The sequence below is a fragment of the Centroberyx gerrardi genome, chromosome 12 (genome assembly GCF_048128805.1).
Source record: "Centroberyx gerrardi isolate f3 chromosome 12, fCenGer3.hap1.cur.20231027, whole genome shotgun sequence".
In the NCBI taxonomy this organism is placed as follows: Eukaryota; Metazoa; Chordata; class Actinopteri; order Beryciformes; family Berycidae; genus Centroberyx; species Centroberyx gerrardi.
The window spans coordinates 25,723,380-25,742,832 of record NC_136008.1 but is presented as its reverse complement, the minus strand read 5'-3'; the positions used below and the strand labels follow the sequence as shown (position 1 = coordinate 25,742,832).

Here is a 19,453-nt window from a genome sequence, read left to right as displayed (position 1 = left end):
GGCAATTAAATAGCCCCACTAATGTGGATAATTAAGGTCTTATTTTGTTTTTCTGGACATGTTGATAGAGGGGGCAATGAGATATTTTGGGGGGGGGCAAAACAAACCCCACCCCACCCCCCCTTAACCGGGGGAACTCTCCTCATCCCTCACATAATTGTTGAGCAATATCATAAAGCTATTTGGCCTGTATGATATATGTAGATACTGCAGTTACATCATCTGAACTAACCACCTAGCTTAATGTAGTCACCTATAGCCATTTTACAGCAGCCACTTTGCATCCCTTCTAGTAAGTATTTACAGTACTTTAATTCATTGGGCAACACAAGACAGCACAAGTGAGAGCAGACCATAACGTGTCTTTCACAGACTATTTTACAGACTCAATGTAAATGACAGAAGTTGATCTCTGAGTTTTCTGCGTTGGAAAGTAAACTTCTAACAAAGAGCCAAGGGCAAATCCCCCTTGAGCAAAGGAGATGAATGCAAAGGAATGGCACACTCAACTGCAAACATTTCTAGAGAAGCCCAGGCGCAGTGAGGAAGAAAAACAAATATCTGCACTCAACCAAAAAAAAAAAAAAAATAGGACTTTTGAGGCTTTTTAAAGCCCAGGAGCACTCATAAACAATTGCGTTGCAGCACTTGGCCTTCATCTAAGGTCTAAGTTCTGAAATGTGTTTGTTGACTACTGTTGGGTATTAAAATGGACTAAAGCTTTACATTTTTGTCAATGCAGCCTTTTTCCCCTGAGATATTTATGCTTACATAGTCTCAAGAGAGGCTACAAGAGAGGCTCCGCTACAGTATACTGCCTTATGATTAGAGCTGTGATGTTGGAAGTACGCAATTACAAATTTAGTGAATTTAGTGAAAGAAATCTCATACAAAATTACATGTTATTCTTGTAACATTATTGTTGTAATAATGTCACTTCAAAATACATTTGTAATGTAAATGTAATCTGTAGCTTCTGTACCACAAAGCAAGAAACGATCTAACAGCTATTTTGTAATTGTATTTACAGTGAACTGTTCTGGACGAATGGGAAAATGTTTTTGAATGACAGAATCGAGTAGTGTGTGATCCCTGGTTTTCATGTGTGACACCCATGTTTGTCCTGTAGTGTAGTGTGAACAACTTCCCGACTGAACGGCAAGCGTTTAGTTTGAACTGTGCTAGTCGGACCAGTCTTGTAGTCTGACCTAGGCTTAAAGAAAAAACCCTCCTCACCAAGGTGAAATATTTAGGCATACAAGGTCTTAGGAGGGTTATTCTGCCATATTACCTTATAGGTGGAGCCGGTTTTGATGAAGTTTTTCTCTAGGACGTTGTCAAGCGCAGGGTCCAACTCCTCTCCTACGTCCTCGATCAACAGGGGGCGCCCTAAAGACAAACTGTCCTCCAGGTGGTTCCTGAAGTACTTATGGTTCAATGAGGTGATCTGGAACCAGAAAAAAAGGGAGTAATAATATAACCAGTAATGTGGTTGACAACTTGGAGCACCCCCTTTTTTGCGTTCAGATATGCCAATGCCCCTGATGACCAGACAACCATAGTCAAAAATCTTCAAGAAAAATAAGCTTGGACAAAATAACAGATCAAATCTTTACTGCAGAACACTGTAAGTGTAACTGTTTAGTGTTTACAGGGCAAAAAGTCTCCTTATAGTGACCTCACCAGCAATCATATTTTTTCCAACACAGACTGGAGAGCAAACCATTTATAGACCAGAAAGTGAGGAACAACTGATTCTATCAATTGAAAGAGACCAAGGTATGAATCCTGTCCCCTGACTCCCCTCTGTCTGATTGGGATTGTGACTAGTGGAGCTAATAATACATACATTTTTGAGTTCCTAATAATACATCACTTTTTGAGGGAAGCTTAGAAATATGAATGGACTGATGAGGTCACTTGGGAAGGGCTTTAAACCCACTGCTTGTGGAAATGTGTGATTGGTAAGCAGGTCTTCAGGAAAGTCATAGTAAGATTGCAGAATCCATTCACTCAGCAAGAGATTGCCCCTTACAGGGCCAGTGACCTTGGCCGGTCTTACTATGCCTGCAGAATTCTACAAAACCCATTCAAATGGCCGGACAATAGGAAGGATTTTTGGACAATGGGAAGGATCTGGGGGGAAAAGGAGCAGTGCAGAAATTGAGAATCTAGGACTATTATTTCATATATCCCCAGGCAATGTGGATCAAAATGCCAAAGGAGTGAAAAAAGATTTTTAGAAGTTGCCAGTATCAGAATGTCCTGTTATAAATGTAGACAGTGGAGATGAGTAAGGTAAAAACTGTTCCATTGTTACACACAGTACATACAAATGAGGCATGGAAGCTGGTGACAGAAATACTGAATTGAGACTGACATACCATAGCACTTGTCCTTGAAATAAATTCTTGAAAAGGTGAGTTTAACCCTAGTGCCAAAACGCTATTTCTTAGTATTTTCATGAATTTAATTGTAACATAGCAAACATACAAGAGGCACATGCTTCACATTGATTGAAGGTAAAGGGATCCATTCATTTACATGTACTTTTATGGCAATTCTGCTTAATTAGATAGCTTACAATGTCAGGAGAATGACAGGAAAGATGGAGAGAGGCAGGGCAACATTTGAAAGAGGTTTTGAATCTACAAAGTGCATAATGTATCATAGCTCATTGAACCACAGTCTTGTTGTTCTTATAGTTAATATTAATTACGACCACATTACAGTAAGTGGAGGCAACAAACCCAGGCTGCATATTTGAAATCCAAGACAGAGAACCAAAGATGCCAAACCTGCAGCTCGTTCCTGGCCTCTTTGTTCTTGATCCAGATTTTGCCCTGGGTCTGGGGGTCGATGAGGAGGGGGAAGCGGGCGCCTTTGGTGACGATGATCCCATTCTGAATGGACAGGTCATCATTGGGGAGGCCCTGTATAAAAAAAAAAACAATTAATTAAAAAAAAAAAAGAAGGAGGCCCTGTCTGAGGGACGACTAATGGCTGGTGACATCACTCCTGATCTAATTCCATCCAGTTTGTTTTCGCATACATTCATTTTTTAATTTAATTTATTCTACTTTAACTAATTCTGCTCTAATTCAATTATCCAGTATTTGATTCAGTCACAACCAATATGTAGAGCTTTAGCCCAGGACTAGCTGACCCTGCTCCGGAGCAGGGTTACATACTTTTTATATAAATAAAAAGTTCAGGAAATACTACATGTAGCTTCCAAAATATGGCATGTTTCATGGAAGAATGGTCACATGCCTTCAGCAGAGTTCCAGACACTTGCCAAGGAGCACAGAAGTTTTTTCTGGTGGCTATGGTGATGTTTCATTTATTTTATCAATGTAGATAACACTCACAAACACAGCTTGTCTGGCAGGGTTGTGAAAACAATGCAAACCCTCAGGTACCAGAGCCGCAGAATAAAGAAATATCACACACACACACACACACACACACACACACACACACACACACACACACACACACACACACACACACACACTCTTCACCGTTATCCAGTAAAAGTTGATGTTTCAGTCAACAAACCTGTCAAAAAGTCTCCTCTGTGGATGTAGCTAGCAGTATGAATAATTGATTTGGTATCTCTGACCTGTAGGTTCCACTCGCTGACAGTGGGCGCGTCGATGAGCAGCTCGGTCAAGTTGAGGTTGTTGCCGAACGGGATGCAACGCAGCTTCAGCTCCCGCTGCCAGTCGCTCAGCAGGAGGTTACGAAACTCCTGATTGAAGGGGCCGGAGTAGGAGAGGAACGCCGTGGCTAGAAGGACATCACCTGGCACACAAGACGAGACAAAGATTTTAAAAAGAAAAAAAAATACATATGTATCTTGTCATTACAAGTGTGACAACTAAGAAGGTGTAGGAGAGGAATGCCATCACTATTAAAACACGGCCTGTTTGGGAAGCCATGGGGAGCGAGGCATGTTATTCTACTGTTATTAAAAATAAAAATGATCTGTGCAACTGTTTCACTTCTAATTCAATCAATTCAACATTTACAAAGAATAATGATAAGTTTTAATAATATCTGACTTTTGAAACCAGCTCCCTTCCTGAATGGACTGAATTGTACCCACCAACAAGGCGTTTGGTCTGGGCAGCAAACTCTTTGCTCTGCTCTGTCCATCTCTCCTTTTCGCCGGCCAGACCGCTTATGAGGCTGGACGCCGTCTGCATCTTGTGTCTGCAGCGTTCAGCGTCCTCCAGCAGCGTCTGAAAGCGAGGACAGACAAACAGGTCAGCATGTCAAAGTGTTTGGATGTCTGTTAGCCCTCCAGGCGAGCTATCAGTCTGTACTTCTGTCTGTCCTTCCATCCCTCCATCCATCCATCTGCCTGTCTTTGTATCTGTAAATATTTCAGCCAATCTCAAGTATGTATGTATAGGTGTGTTCATATCAGTGTTGTAGCTCTTGAATCCTTCGTGACTTGAGTTTGACTCAAGTCACGAACTTGACTTTGACTTTATTAAGGCAGTAAAGTATACTGAAGCAGAGCAGAATTTTACATAAAAAGGATTGGATGTGAATAATGAAGACTTCAGCCTGGGACTCAATCACCTTAATGTGTTATTGTATCAATTAGGGAAATGTAATTGTTGTGGGCTCCCACATATACAGTATAACTATCTGTAAATTTAGTTGTAATTACAAAAACCCAGAGTACACGCAAACTTAAAATATAATAGCTTTGATGTTTGTTAATTTTTGGTATACTTTGAAACACAAATCTATTACAGGTATGTCAAAGACAAAATGACTGAAATTCGCACCTTAAAGAGTCACCATTATAACCGATAAAGTAGCTTTTAATGTGACAGATGTGAAGTTGTATATGTTGTTTTTTAATTTGTTCTGGCATGGATTACTTGAATTTAAACTGGTTACTCGGACTCTGACGTGGACTCGAATACTGAGGACTTGAGATTCAAATTGGACCTTGGTGACTCAGACTCAGACTTCAACATTGAGGACTTGGGACTTGACTTGAACTCAAGGTTTGGTGACTCGACTACAACACTGGTTCATACATGTTCAAGTGTATGAAACTGATGAAAGTCAACTTGTCAGACTGTATGTTTTTCTGTCCGACTGTCTAAATCAGCTTTCCTTTGTAAAAATATAGCAAGAGGTCTACCGCACCTTCAAGGCATTTATCGCACTTATCTCTTTATCAGCTGCTCACAGACGATAATGAGACTGAGTGTTTGCCCGACAGCAATAATGTCTGTTTCATCAATACAGACTGTCTGGTTTTGGCTTTCCTTTAATTAAGAAGCATATCAAAGCCAGCAGCCGTTGTCTGAGCCTCAAATGCTCCGACAGCTAGCCCCTTAATCTCACGGCTAGCCCCTTGAGATGAACAGCACTGCTTCTTAATCACAAAATCATCAAATGAGTCAATTTAGAGTGTTTGTACAGATGTTAAAATTTCCTAATCAGGGAATGTTGATGCACCCACTGCTCCATTTACATGCTGTTATCCATGAAAGAACATGGAGTACTGATGATAAAAACACAAACACACACACAATAAAAACAGTGTATAACTAGAGTGTTATTCGCACTAATTTAAAAAGTGGTGTCCTGTCACATATGATCAGTAATTTAGCATTTTTGTTGCAGGTTATCAGACTTATTCAGAACGTTTTCAGAATAGCAGATCACATCCATGATTTTAATTTGCAGGCTATTTGGTTTAAACAGGGGCAGTTCATTCAGATGTTGACATAATGCCATGGAAACACAATATTGATGTTGGTCTTAAAAAGTCAATACCAAAGTTCAGCTTAATTAAAGTTTTGTACACTCACTTTCAGAAGCACAAACTGGACATAAATAGCATCAAATGGCACTGATGTCATGACAACTAAAGTTTAAGAAATCATCTTTCAGTGTTAACCCTTGAAAATGTTCTTGGTATTTTTATGAGACTGGTGTGTTTCCTTTGAGGTGGCATCAAGCTCTCTGGTTGGACTCACTAAACTGTGGCCAGAATGTTTTTGGCAGGAATGATCTGAGATGGGAATTGAAATATCATTGTTCCAGTCATGACGAATTCAAGCAATAATTGAGAGAGAGATCCACACACCAAATAGCTCCCATATAAAGGACTTTTATTTTCTGCTGCGTGACGTGAAGAGCACAAGGCTCTTGGAAGAGCCTTGTGCTCGAAACATAAAAAAATAAATAAAGGACTTTTATTAAAAATAAAAGTCCTTTATACGGGAGCTATTTGGTGTGCGGATCTCTCTCTCTTTCAACTCTGCAAGGTATTTTTTGATCCAGCACCCACCCTATTGGGTATTGGGATGTGCGTGTCTTTTTTACCATTTTTACCAGAATTCAAGCAATAAACCACAGAGACAGCTATGCCAGCCCCACGAATGACAAAATTCAAATGGTGATGTGTACAGTAGTAGCAAGTGAATACAAGAGAAAATGTAAATGTATGATCCATGAGGCTGGATCCAGACTAAGTATGTGATGTGATCATGTGATATTAAAACTCAACTGAAGGGGAATTACTGGTGTAATTACCCTTAATATGACAGCTTTCATTCAAATACATTTGGAAAAGAAGTTATCTGATGTGCATTGCTCAATCTTAGAAATAAAAGCATCCTCTAAAATGTCATCATTTTGTAAGTAATGGGCTAAACAGTTAATAATGTCCTAAGTCAAGAACTTACTCATACTCATGAGTATTTGTTACACTTTTCACATGGTGGATATCTAATTTAATAGAATGAAACTCCAGGTGTAGAAGCTGCAGCATCTTAAAGAATTGAATTCACATCGGCTTTATGTCACATGCTCTAATTGCTGTTTTGGAGGCCTTTGCACCCTGCCACACAAATCTTCAGTGGTATACTGTGATTTATTGACCTGTTTCTCCATCATGGCCTTCTCGTATTCCCCCTGTACCACATCCAGCTCTGCCTGTTTGGCATCCAGCTCGGCCTGGGCCTTCTGCAGGTCCAGGTTGGCTATAGCCAGACGATTCTCCTGCACTGCCAAGTTAGCCTGGGAAAGAAAGAAAGAGAGAGACAGACAGAGAGAGAGGAGAGAGATTTGGGGGGGTTTAATATGCCTTTATTGCACATAAAAAGCCTACAGGGCTACGGCCAGTTCTCCAGGGAGAGGGATAAGAGAGAGGGAGAGAGGAAGGGAAAAGATGAAAGAGAAGGGAGAACGGGTGAGGCGAATGAGGAAGAAGAGCAGAGAGAGAGAGAGAGAGAGAGAGAGAGAGAGAGGAAAGGTGGTGGGAGGGAGTATTTTATTAGGAAGGAAAATGAGAAAATGCTATTCCATCTCGTTTCTCACAGTTTAGGCAGCCATAAGAAGAGTGAAAAATTATCTGTTTTGTGTATTTCTCTGTCAAGTCGGCCAATAGGTCGATTACAAATGAGAGGGCAAGAGGAAGGAGGAGAAGGGAGATTAAATAATTCAAAAGAATATAGTTAGGGGAGATTTTAGCAAGTGTGTGTGTTTGGGGACGGGTGCAGACGGAGAGACTTAGAGCTTCAAGAGGGGAAGTGATTGTGAAGGGATGGAGGGGTGGTGAGGAGGGCTACAGGGGAGAGAAAAGGAGTCTGAGGAGGGCAGAGGAAAGCTGGAGAGGATATTTTCTGAGCGGAGCCGCGGCTGTGGAGAAAGCATTTCAGGAGGTTTAGAGAGACAGACTTAGAGAGAAGCTGTGTGTATGTGTGTGTGTGTGTGTGTGTGTGTGTGTGTGTGTGTGTGTGTGTTTGGGTGGCCGTGGAAGAGGGAGTCTGGAGCGTTCATCAAGTATTAAGCGATATCTGAGAGGACCATCCCTGTCTGTCTCGCTGCCATTCTGTCTGTCCACCTGTCTGTCCCTCTGGCTGTCTGGCCGGCCGGCTTAACGGGGAAGCCGCCATTGAGCTGGAAACCAGAAAATCAATTTGCCGGGTTGTGTTCCATGCTGAAGGAAAAGGTCAGGATCAAAGTGGAGAGGCAGGGAGTTTTCACGGGGGTTGTAGAAAGGAGAAGACAAAAACAGAATGTGTGTGAGAGAGAGAGGGAGGAAAGTAGGGGAGAGGTGGGTGACTTGAAAGAAGGAAACGAGGGGTTGAGCAGGGAGAGAAAGATGCTAAGAAGATAGAGAAAACAAGATGTGGCAGAGGGTGAAAGAGCTAAAAAAAAAAAAAGAGATTTAGGGAGAGGGGGAAGAAAAAGAGAGAAACAGGGAGAGAAAGAACACACAACCGCAGAGGGGAAAGCAGAGGTGATCGCCTGGTGAACTATCGTTGAACTCAAATCAAAAGTACAACTGCGTTCTGCCAGTCGCAGCTTTTCAATGATAGTCACGCTTCAGACAGCAGGCAGACAAACCAGAAAAGCTGGATATTTGCATTAAATCGTTGGTTTCTGAAGGTGAGAGCGACTTTCGGCTGGTCATTCAGTTTGACAATCAACTCCATTCCCCAAACAATGAATGAAAACAATGAAAATGTGATAGAATTCCATTCAGGTCAATTCGGCATGAATGTTACATGAGGAGCAATACCCAAATGTCAAAACATAATGGGAATTACACATAAAAAAAAATATATATATATAACCACCTGACCTGCACTGTGTGTGTGTGTGTGTGTGTGTGTGCTCGGCTTCACAGTAGAATGCTTTATAAGCATTCTACTGTGAAGCCGAGCATGTTCAGTCTGTGTAGTGAGAATTCAGAAGTGTTCTCTAATATTACAGCTAACACCCCCGATGTTGTTGTTGTCAATGAAAATCTTAGAGAGGTGTTTGTTCTAGAGGTTGGATGTACTTTTGACTACAGCCTAGAGGAAGCCTTTCTAACTAAGATGCTGAAATATCAACAGCTGGAGCAGACCATTTCACAGCTAGGCTACAAGTACAAACTTTTAGTTTTCATATTTGACAGCCTGGGTCATGTGCACAAGCTAGTTGTGAGGGGCCTTCAGATGGCTGGTCTCCCTAAGAGAAGGGCCAAGCAGTTAGCGAGGTATTGTTCAGTATCTGCTATCATTGGTAGCCGCTCAATATGGAGGAGGTGCTGTCTGTTATCCTTCAACCTGCCACTGTTTTCATCCTGTGTGTATGCAACAATGTGGTTGCCAATTAGGCACTTATGTAACTGACTGACTCAATATCTGACTGCATTAATAGATAGTGTTTATGTCCTTTGTATGCATGTATTTATGTGGACATAAATAAATATTTTATCTGTGTGTGTGTGTGTGTGTGTATGCATCACAGTGCCTCATTAATGAAGGATCTCTACACCCAGACCTACCACCTTTTGTCAGTATTTCTGTGTATGGAATTAGTAATTTCATGGAAACAGAAAATCAATTCTAGTAGAAACACTGAAGTATTGGCACAAAATAGCAATTGATTAGTCCAGCTTTAATGTGAAAGTGAAAAAAATCAGTCGCTTAGATGTAAACACAACAAGATGAAACCACTGCTGCTCTTTTCACTTTGTTGCAGTCAGTCAGAAAACTTTCTTCTCTCTCAAATTCATAATGTATATAATGTATAAAATGGAGTGACTATAGATTTCGAGTGTTGTCAATTGAAGAACAGTGTTAACAAATAACACATACACATACACATACATAGTATGTGACCAAGGTAGTAGACTTAGACCAGTAAGGTGCGATGTTAAGATAGTAAGTCCACACAGAGTCTTTTGTTGTTATTCTCGAATGTAGCAACCAAAGTCTCTCTTCTCTTGGTATCCAGGACTTATTCGTTGTCCAGGTTGTCTTTTCCCTGTTACTAGACAGACTAGACTGTGACTAGACAGTGGTCTCAAATCTCCAATACTCAAAAAAAAAAGTCTAAAATACTCTGGATCTAAAATCCTCTGGTAAGGATCTGCTCTGTATTTCTGACTGAATAGAGCAATCTTATTTGCCAGATAGCAATTAAGATTTTGTTTTGTATTTGGTTTTGGTGTGTGTGGTTTAACAATTTGGTTGCCTCCAACTTGTGATTGTGTTGGTCATTCTCATGACCGGCTGCCTGTTTTGGGAGATCAATTCTTGGGTTTATAGTGTCTGAAATGTAAGTGTGCCCTGGGGACTTGACTTGAGCTGCATCCAAAATTTTCTATTTATGATCAGTGGATAACAGCGTAATTCTCTCTCGGTTTCTGTCTTTCTGTCTGAATTTTTGTGGTGTATTTCTATTACCTAGCAAAGTTGGTGCTGCCAAAATGTGGGGATATGAATAAATCCCCTTCATATCAGAGACACTCCGTGCTGTTTCTCTAGCCTGGGGCTTTTCTAGACAGAAAAACAACATCTCTCCTCCACCTTAAGTGTTCCTTATTCATCAATGTGGGAGATGTGGGAGTGTGGGAGGCCATGGACTTTGTCCAGGAGTGTGGCCAGTGTGTGTGTGTGTGTGTGTGTGTGTTTTGTTTTCTGTGATTGTGTGTGGTGGTTGTGGTGATGATGATACTTTACAAATGGTGATCATGGTGTGTGCGTGTGTGTCTGTGTCTGTGTGCGTGTGTGTGTGTGTGTGTAGCACAGCTGCTCCTCCACCGAAGAAAACTTCATCGGTATTGGTTTTTAGTGTATATTTTTAGTGTCACATTCTGTCTACATTGTTTTCCGAGGCCTTTCCGCTGCTCCGGGGAACATTTGTAGAGGAAACACTGACACACACAGTACTGGAACTTCTATAACTGTGTACTACCTTTAAGGGCAAGACCTCCTTGTTGATGGAGAAGAAGGAGGACATGGCTTTGGTCCAGGAAGCCAGGCCGGCTACGTTGCCACACACCCGCTTGGCAGTCTCGATGTTGTAGTCGGGCATGTCGAAGTAGGGCTGCAGCAGCTCCACCACTTCCTCATTAATGGTGTCTTTGGGGAATTGCTGCAAGCGAGAGGGGGAAAGAGACAGCAAAAAAAAGAGGATGGGAGGGGAGAGAGGAGGAAGGAATTGAATAAAAAGAACACTTAATAAGTTATTTTAGGCAATACAGGCCAAAGAGCATATATCAACTGCGCAGACAATCTAGAAAATAAAAAAAAACACGCAAAGGATACAAATCAACAACAAAACAACAAGAATACAAATCTATAAAAAAAAAAAAAAAGAGAGGGGAATGAAAAAGATAAGGACACAGAAAAGGGGGAGTAGGTAGAGAAAGCTGCAGAGGAAATGATAGGAGAAAGAACTGATGAAGACTGATGAGAGGGGTGGGAGAGAGAGATGGGGGGATGTGAAGAGAAACAGAGAACAAAGAAAGAGAACAAGAGAGATGCAGAGGTGAGGGATGGAGAAATGTAAGGGGAGGCGAGGAGATAATGTGAGAGCGGAAGCGAAAGATAAAAGAGGTGGTGGTGTAGGGGTGCTGGATGACAGAGAGAGAGGTGTAGAGCTGGTGGGAGAGAGAGAGAGAGAGGCGCAGCTGGTGGGATGATATAAAGAAAGAAGGGTGGAAGGGAAAGAAGTTGAGGCAAAGATGGGAAGAGGTGTGCAGAGCGGAGGTTTGATCTTTAGAGTGCTTTTGAACAGCTCGTGTCAAAAGCAGTGTCAGTAACAAGCTGGTGGAGTGTCACAATATTTTTCAATTAGTTTGATCCAAATTGGAAATAATTGATGCGGTGAAAACAGGACTTATGGATTCTGTCAGATTTCCAATGTATTCCGCCTACTTTTTTGTGCTCAGTATGTTAGAGATTTTTACTATACTGTCACACATTCTGCGGGGAAGCAGCAATGAAGTTGTTATATGCTTATTGTGACAAATCTTTATATTCTTATGATTGTTAATGTCAGTCATGCACACACTGTGTATCTCCACAAAGTAAAAAAATGAGAAACACTGGTTAATTGCCAAATGTACAGCCATGAACTGAAGTGTGGTACTCTTGTTGAAACACTGATGCCCTCTCTTTTGGCTTTGTTAACACAGTGAATTATTGGATTAAAGTAGGTTTCTCACTGGAATATTTTTTTTCTCAGCTATTAATTAAATCTTATAGCAAAACTTCAGTAGTAAAGTCATGTTATCTTAAATGCCAATGCTAAAAACACCAAAACACTTATCAAGGTTAAGATTCCTTTCTCATGAACATTAGGCTTATTTGTTCTCTAGATTACTCTTTGGACTACATCATTTTAACCATAAGGGAAGCTCTGTGGTTTCTTAGTCACGCTGTGATAACTTGGTCACTTGTTGGTTGTTGCAGCATCATATTTAATATTAACAAATGTTCTTGTAGACTGGAAGCTGTAACCCATTCCCAACAGTCATTACTTTAAGCGACTCCAACCAGGAAAGCATGCTGCAGTCCTTGTTCATTTTGCATCATTTATATAGATTTAAGTTTAAGTTTAGATTTAGTTTAATATTGGTAAATATACAGTATATGTGAGCTACCCAGGATTTTTCCAGCAGTCATGAGTGTGAAGGACTTCTGCCTTTTGGGGCATGTGTGAGCAGGTCTTCTGCAGCATATATCACTTACTTCAATCTTAATCACATATTTATATCTATTTCAAATTCCATCAGAATTATCAGAATCAGAAATACTTTATTGATCCCTGAGGGGAAATTGGGTTTCGTTGCAGTTGCTCACAGAAATATATATAGGCATAGAGAAATTATAAGAAAAATAGAAATAAGAAAATAAGAAAATAAATATAAAAATATGTAGAATATGTGCATTATACTACAATAAAATAAAAATATGTAAAGTATGTGCATTATAAAAATATGTGCAAATAAAAATATGGAAAGTATGTGCATTATACTACAATATATAACAACAATAATATAGAAATAAGAAAAATAAGAATTTGTGAATTTGTGGGTGTGGGGGAGGAGGAGTAGGAGGAAATCCCTGACCTGGGCCTTTCACTCCTGCTTTTTTCCTTATTAAATTCCTTTTAAATTATTGCACATATTAGTGATTGTACCTGCAGACTGCCCAGGAAGTTTCCGGCGGTCATGAGTTTGAGCGACTCCTGCCAGGACGGCGTGTTGCAGTTCTTCTCCGGGTCGACCTTCACTGTGTTCACCCGCCTCTGGAAGAGCAGCAGCACGCAGTCCATGATCCGCATGATGAGGTGGGGCGGGCGGCCCAGCGTTCGCACCGTGGCTATGTCCGACGGCTTGATTGTCTGGGTGGGCAGAGGGAGGAGAGACATAGGGGAGAAACATCAGAGAATGGCAAAGGTAGGCACTTGTACTGTGGGGAAAAAGGGGGAAAAGCAATAAAATGGAAAATTAGATTTGTTGAATATCCAAACCAATTCAAATAATACTGTTTTCTTTCATATATATTCGTATTTCAGTATCTTATTCAGTGATGAATTCCCAGTCAAACCAATATCAACAAGTAATTTACTGCAAGTTGTTGAGTTGTCAGGTGGCAGTTATAGTTTTGTGTTATTAGTTTTTTTGATGGCTCATCTGTATATATGGAAGGACAGGACAGGCTCTGGCATTAGGATAGCGCATTACATTCTGGTTCCTCACATTCATGCACTTTTGTACACATGATCATACACACACATGCACACATATAAGCATTGTATATAAGCAATGTATTCACGCTCACACACATGCACACATGCACACATGCGTACACACATCTACACAGAGACACATACACATGTCCAAACACACTTACTCACACTGACAAACCGTCACTATCTCAAAGTACTAGGGAGCGACTCTTTGGTTTTGTAACACATTTGATTCAGCTTGTTGAGTTGTCTTTAGGAGTGTATTCAGACTCAGCCTTGCAGAAGTCCTACTTTTTACAGCATGCATTGGATACAACTTTGAATAACTGCTGCAGTATTGTTCTATCTCCAAAAAGGGATCAATCGAAAATCAAAAGTTCCTCGTTTTGCAGCCACCAAGAAGGCGCAAAGAACAATCTGACAACTGGTTTGATTGAGAGACACAAGGTTTGTCTTGAAATATTAAGTTCTATTTTACAATATTTGGCAGCTGCAGTACTATTGCTAAGGCAGATACAAGACAACAATGGCTGCTACTATAAGGGTGTTTGCATTGGGGCCCAGTGGGGATACAATCACAGCACCATTGAGAAATTCCCACGGGAAGAGAACAGGAGAAGTAGGAAGATGGGAAAATTAAGTGTGGGGAAGGTTTGGTTAAATCTAGAGGTAGGGAGAGATAGAGAGGAGAATTTCAGTAGACGAGCAAACTGGAGAGACTTGGGGTAAGCATTGTCGAGGTGAGCCGAGGGAGAATTAAACGAGATGAGAACAGAGAGCGGAAGAATGTGTGGTTCATTTATCTTACGAGGGCAGATACAGCACTTGACAAATTGCACACAAGGCCGTAGTTTCAGAAGATACAGCAGAAAGAAGAAGAAACAAGACTGGAATGTAAGTAGAGGCACTAGGGAGGATATGTACAACGGAAAACTGAGAGAGAGCATGAGGCATTTAAGTATAGACTCAAAGAGAAAACAGTGGGGGTCTGCAAAGGAGAGATTCACAGACGGGGACAGAGTCCGACCTCGAGGGATTGATTAAAAAGAGAGAGACAGCGGGAGAGCAAGGGATATGTCCCAGTGAGAGTTGTTTGGCTGCTTCAGCAGACCCTCTGCCCACTCGTCTCATCTCCTCTCTCCACTTTCCTCGTTTCTTCTCTCCCCTCCCTGCTCTATTTCCCCTCTGCTTCATCTGCTCGGGCGTAGCGTGAAACTCCTACCAGAGCGTCAGCCAGCAGAAGCTCTGGCTTATCTTCACCTCCTTTCCTTTCCAAGTTACAGCTATAAACTATGTAGAGAAAGATTCTGGGCACTCTGAGATAAAAAATGTAGGTGCATTAGTGGAGATTTAGGATCACATGAGTGAGTGTGACGGACCTGCATAAGGATTTGACTGCTGTTTGACCAGCACTGTTGCTGTGTGAAAACTTAAAAATGAAACTTTTGGTGTTTTTTTTGTTCATCTTCAACTTGAAACCATACATGGTCATTTATGTGCTGGGTAAGTTTCAAGTGCAAGGGGAAATTGGCTCTATTTAAACTGTAGAATTTCAAAAAATACATGATTATCAATCTGATTGGATCTCAACTGCTGAAAAGTTGTGTTTCCCTCCAACACAAGCGATATGAAAATCCCAACCGGAGACCTGCCATCAGACATCCGTATGCAACCATCTGTCCCGGAGGGTAACTCTGATTACACCGCAGCCCCGAGCACCAGAGCACCACGCTAACTTTAGACACACCCGGTGCCACACACACACGCAACAGGTTACAGGAGCCTCTGAGCGGCATCCTCGAGTGATACAAAATTCAGAGTGAGAGAGCTACAGAGAGAGAGAGAGATACAAACATGGACAGAGAAGACAGAGAAACAGAAAGACACAGAAACCTTCTTCTATTTTCTGATCCAACTCATTCAATCTCCTTTTTACTCCAGAATTTTTCAATTTAGTTCTTTCTATTTTGTGAAGGAGTGAGGAGTCCATCTTCCTTCATTTTTTGTTTTCACACAGCACAAGTTGAGACTCACACCCATCCACATGACATCAGGATGAGCTTTTTTCTTTTTTTCCCCTCCTATTGAGATAGTAGGGCAGGTTCTTTACCACTACACCATCTCTGGGCACCTTACTTTCTAAACTTAAACTCTAAACTTAGAAACTTGAACTTAGTTTCTCAGTCCCATACCTGCAGTGCAGCCTCGGCTTCCTCAAGCGCGGGCCGGGCGGCTTCTAGCTTCTCCTCGGCAATGGCCTTGTCGGCCGAGATGCTGTCCACAATGGCCTGGGCCTTGTCCTTCACTTTCTGGACCTCCACCTTCACTCGCTCTGCCGCCTGCGCTTTCACTGTTACCTCCTTCAGCACCTGGGAGAAAAACAGACATGAGCATTAACGCAGACAGCTGTGACACAATGCAGCCTCAACTTTCACACCTGGGCTGACTGCCAGTACAAACCACTGCTGTCATGTTTTTACTTGAATTGAATGTTTATGTGGCCCTCTGCTTCATATACATTTCCTACATGCACTTGTAATGTCAGTTATTACTCATAGCAAACAGCTGAGGCAGATATTTGAGCATAAACATAAGCACAAAGGCACACAGACATACACAAATGCATTATATGGATCCACATAGTTAAACTACTGCACATACACACCCACACACAGACTTCAGAACACACATCATACACAACATTGTGCGGGATTCACCTCGCTCCACATGCTACAAGTGCTTCATCACTTAAATACACGTCAATAACTCCCACTTGAAGGCCTCTCAAGGTATATCAAACCAATTCCAGCCATAAGGATGAGACAGCACCATTCTCTCCATTTATTCTCTATTTAGTTTCTATTTATTTGCTAAACACTACAGTTTTTGTCTGATTTAAGCAGTGTTTTTTTATGGAATTTTAAAGCTGTTATTGATGTTTGGTTAGAGCAGGGCTGGTGAAAAACAGTGCATGCTGCTAGAGGTCCTTTAATTGAACTGATAGGCTTAAGGCTGATGCTCTGTGACTGATTGAATTAGAGGGCAGAAGGTCGCTGCCACTCCTGCACATCCACATGTGCCTGTACATGTACCTGAAGCATAGCTAGAAATGGCCAGAACAAATGTGAACATCCAGAAAATGCATCCACACAACATGCACGCATTCTCACACAAACGCACACACCCACACATACACCAGCCTCATCTTTCTGTGTGACATTGCCAACTCAAGTCATTATGAATTGTGGCCCTGCCTCAATTCAAAATCCCCCCTAGATTAATTCAATTTAAAATGTCCTCAGTCAAATTTTAAGCTAACTGATGAAGCTGGCTGCTGATAAGTGTGTATGATTTTAGACATGCTTTCTGGACTCAAACACACACACACACACACACACACACACACACACAGATAAACACTTCCCTGCCTCTAACCTACCATGTCAGCTTTGTCGTTGGCAACCTGTAACTCCTTCTCCTTGACCTCCAGCTCCTTGCTGAGAGCTGCTACTGACTCCGAGGCCTCCTTCAGCTTCTGGAGACCAGTGTTCATCCTGAACAGGAGCAAAGTTGAATGGAATCAGTGAAACATCACTTTTGTCATCTCGTTTCAATTTGGTGCGTGCTTGGGTGGCCCCGGGGGGAATTCAGCCTCTAACCTTGGCAATGTAAGCACCATGCTCGAGCTAGACTGGTGTGTGTGTGTGTGTGTGTGTGTGTGTGTGTGTGTGTGTATGTGTGTGAATGAGTGAGAGAGAGACAGAAATATATTGATAAATCAAAATATCATTATATCTCATTACTTTCAGTTACTACTGGATTACTTTATCACAAAATAAAAAATAATCATATCATCTACACCTACTATCGACCAAAATTTCATGATGAGATGCATGCAATTGCGTTTGAAATATCTGCATAAAAATGACTCATTTCCCTTCGCCTCAACCATATGTCTGAAAAAACCAACAGACTGCAGACTTTTAGGCTTCCTCCAGCTGACTTCACCCTCCATAGGAGACACAGGAGAATTGAAGCCATACTTTGACATGAATTCCAAACTTTTGTCTTGTCACCAGGCACTTGAAAACAGGCACTTAACTTTGTGGTAAAAAGCGTAATGTACTGGCACATCATTTAAACAGCAAAACAGCTTGTCATCCCTAATTAGCTTGAGGCGCGTGCATGGTGAAGAGAAATAACACGGGCCAAAATTCCAAATGTTATGGTATCCCTTCTGCTGCCAGGAAATCTTGGGAGGCATGGTGGATAAGCAGACACCAGATAGTTCACAACCATCAGAAAAGGGAGCCGGGCAATTATACGTTCTGCCAAGATCTGGGATGTAACGTGATGGCTCATGCAGTACTCATACCTAATGCAAAAAAACACCTTCTTATCCAGGACATGGACTGATCAGGTTTAACTATCAAGTTTGTGTATTTATATAGCCCTTTATCACAAGCATGTCTCAAAGGACTTTACATAGAAGAAGCTAACTAGATCTAACTGATCAACAGTCAACCATAGCAAAGAGCAGAACTATGATGCCACATTGACTGACCACTCAGGATGACCTAGAGGGGAAAAGCTGAGATGCTGGCCCTCCTGTGAGAAGGCTAAAAAGTGCTAATGATTATGTGGTATATGCTGACGTTGCTGGCTATCAGTTGGCTTAAAGTGGCCAGAAGGACAAAGTGTGGGTGAGGTGAATGCTTGATCTATGAACAGCTTGCTGTGTGATCAGCTTGTGTTTTCCAGAGTCTACTGTAAGTACTGCAGACTGGTCGCTGATCTCAACATCGCCACACAGTAATGTGGGAGAAAAGGCAGGAAAACTGTGACGTACCCCAAAAGCCTGAATTCCTGAAAAATACTGAACACATCTTTGTCTATTTACCTGTTGGCCAGAGTCTGGACTTCAGATCTCTTCTCCTTATAGATGGTCTTATAGCCCTGGATGAAGGAAAGGTAGGACTTGGGCGTGACGTGGGTGGGCCGTCGGTATCTGGATTCAAATTAGATTACATTAGGTTACAATAATCGCACATTACATTCATTTTAGGCCAAGTAGGAAGATCATCTGCACACTTTTTTATTTAACCAGATGAGTTTGGTACATTAAGGGACACAATTAGAAGAGTAATTTCAGTATGCATATATATATATAGCCATTTTCATATGCTGTAATGGTCTGTTTGATGATGTACCTCTGGAAGTAGTCAACACACTTCTCTGCCACGCCATCTTGGAAGGAGCCCATGCACTGCACCACCTCACCTTTGACCTGGGAGGAACAGTCAATATCGTAGATAGACAGGAAGTGCTCTGAAACTAAAGGACAGAAGGGGGGGGTAGAGAGAGAGAGAGAGAGAGAGAGAGCAGAATTAAGGGGACGACAGAAAAGGCAATGGGAGATAAGAAATGATGGGAGAGAGAGAGGACGACGTGAAAGAGTTACAGAAAGTAGATTGGCAATTTTAAACATAAATGGCCCCTCGCTTACTTGCGCCATACAGTGCCAATCTCTTACATGCTCTAAGAAATTATAATTGAAACTTGATTGTTTTCCAAGCAGGAGTGATTGTGTAATTGCAAGGGACATTATGGATTATTGAGTTTTCTACATCTATTACAACAACATCTGTGTCATACTTGTGACTGATTTAACAAAATATGGAATGAACAGAACGGAACAGAACAGTGGATAATTGAAAAATATTGACATGTTCACAATTCATTTTCTAAAAGCAAATTGACATGCTTACAATGGATGAATAGAAAGAGATTGGTTTTTCGGGTCACAATGAGCTAAGCTGTTGAGAATAGCTGCGAAAATGAGGACCCATTACATTTGTATTTATGTGAGAAACCATGTCTATATTATTGTATCTGAACGAAGATATTCCCCAACAAGGCATTAACACCCATAAAG

The 19,453-nt window shown here is 41.4% G+C and overlaps 1 protein-coding gene across 1 annotated transcript in view; it reads right to left on the bottom strand.

The window, feature by feature from the left end:
- Positions 1-19,453, bottom strand: part of dnah5 (dynein, axonemal, heavy chain 5) — a 106,776-nt gene that overhangs the window by 27,136 nt on the left and 60,187 nt on the right. Inside the window, exons 62-72 of the mRNA XM_078287097.1 lie at positions 18,729-18,852; positions 18,419-18,526; positions 16,958-17,072; positions 15,711-15,887; positions 12,967-13,170; positions 10,735-10,914; positions 6,922-7,059; positions 4,112-4,247; positions 3,626-3,807; positions 2,799-2,933; positions 1,292-1,447 (exon numbers count right to left, since the gene is read on the bottom strand). Of these exons, the coding sequence (XP_078143223.1) occupies positions 1,292-1,447; positions 2,799-2,933; positions 3,626-3,807; positions 4,112-4,247; positions 6,922-7,059; positions 10,735-10,914; positions 12,967-13,170; positions 15,711-15,887; positions 16,958-17,072; positions 18,419-18,526; positions 18,729-18,852 (1,655 nt within the window). The remainder of the gene's footprint in view (positions 1-1,291; positions 1,448-2,798; positions 2,934-3,625; positions 3,808-4,111; positions 4,248-6,921; positions 7,060-10,734; positions 10,915-12,966; positions 13,171-15,710; positions 15,888-16,957; positions 17,073-18,418; positions 18,527-18,728; positions 18,853-19,453) is intronic.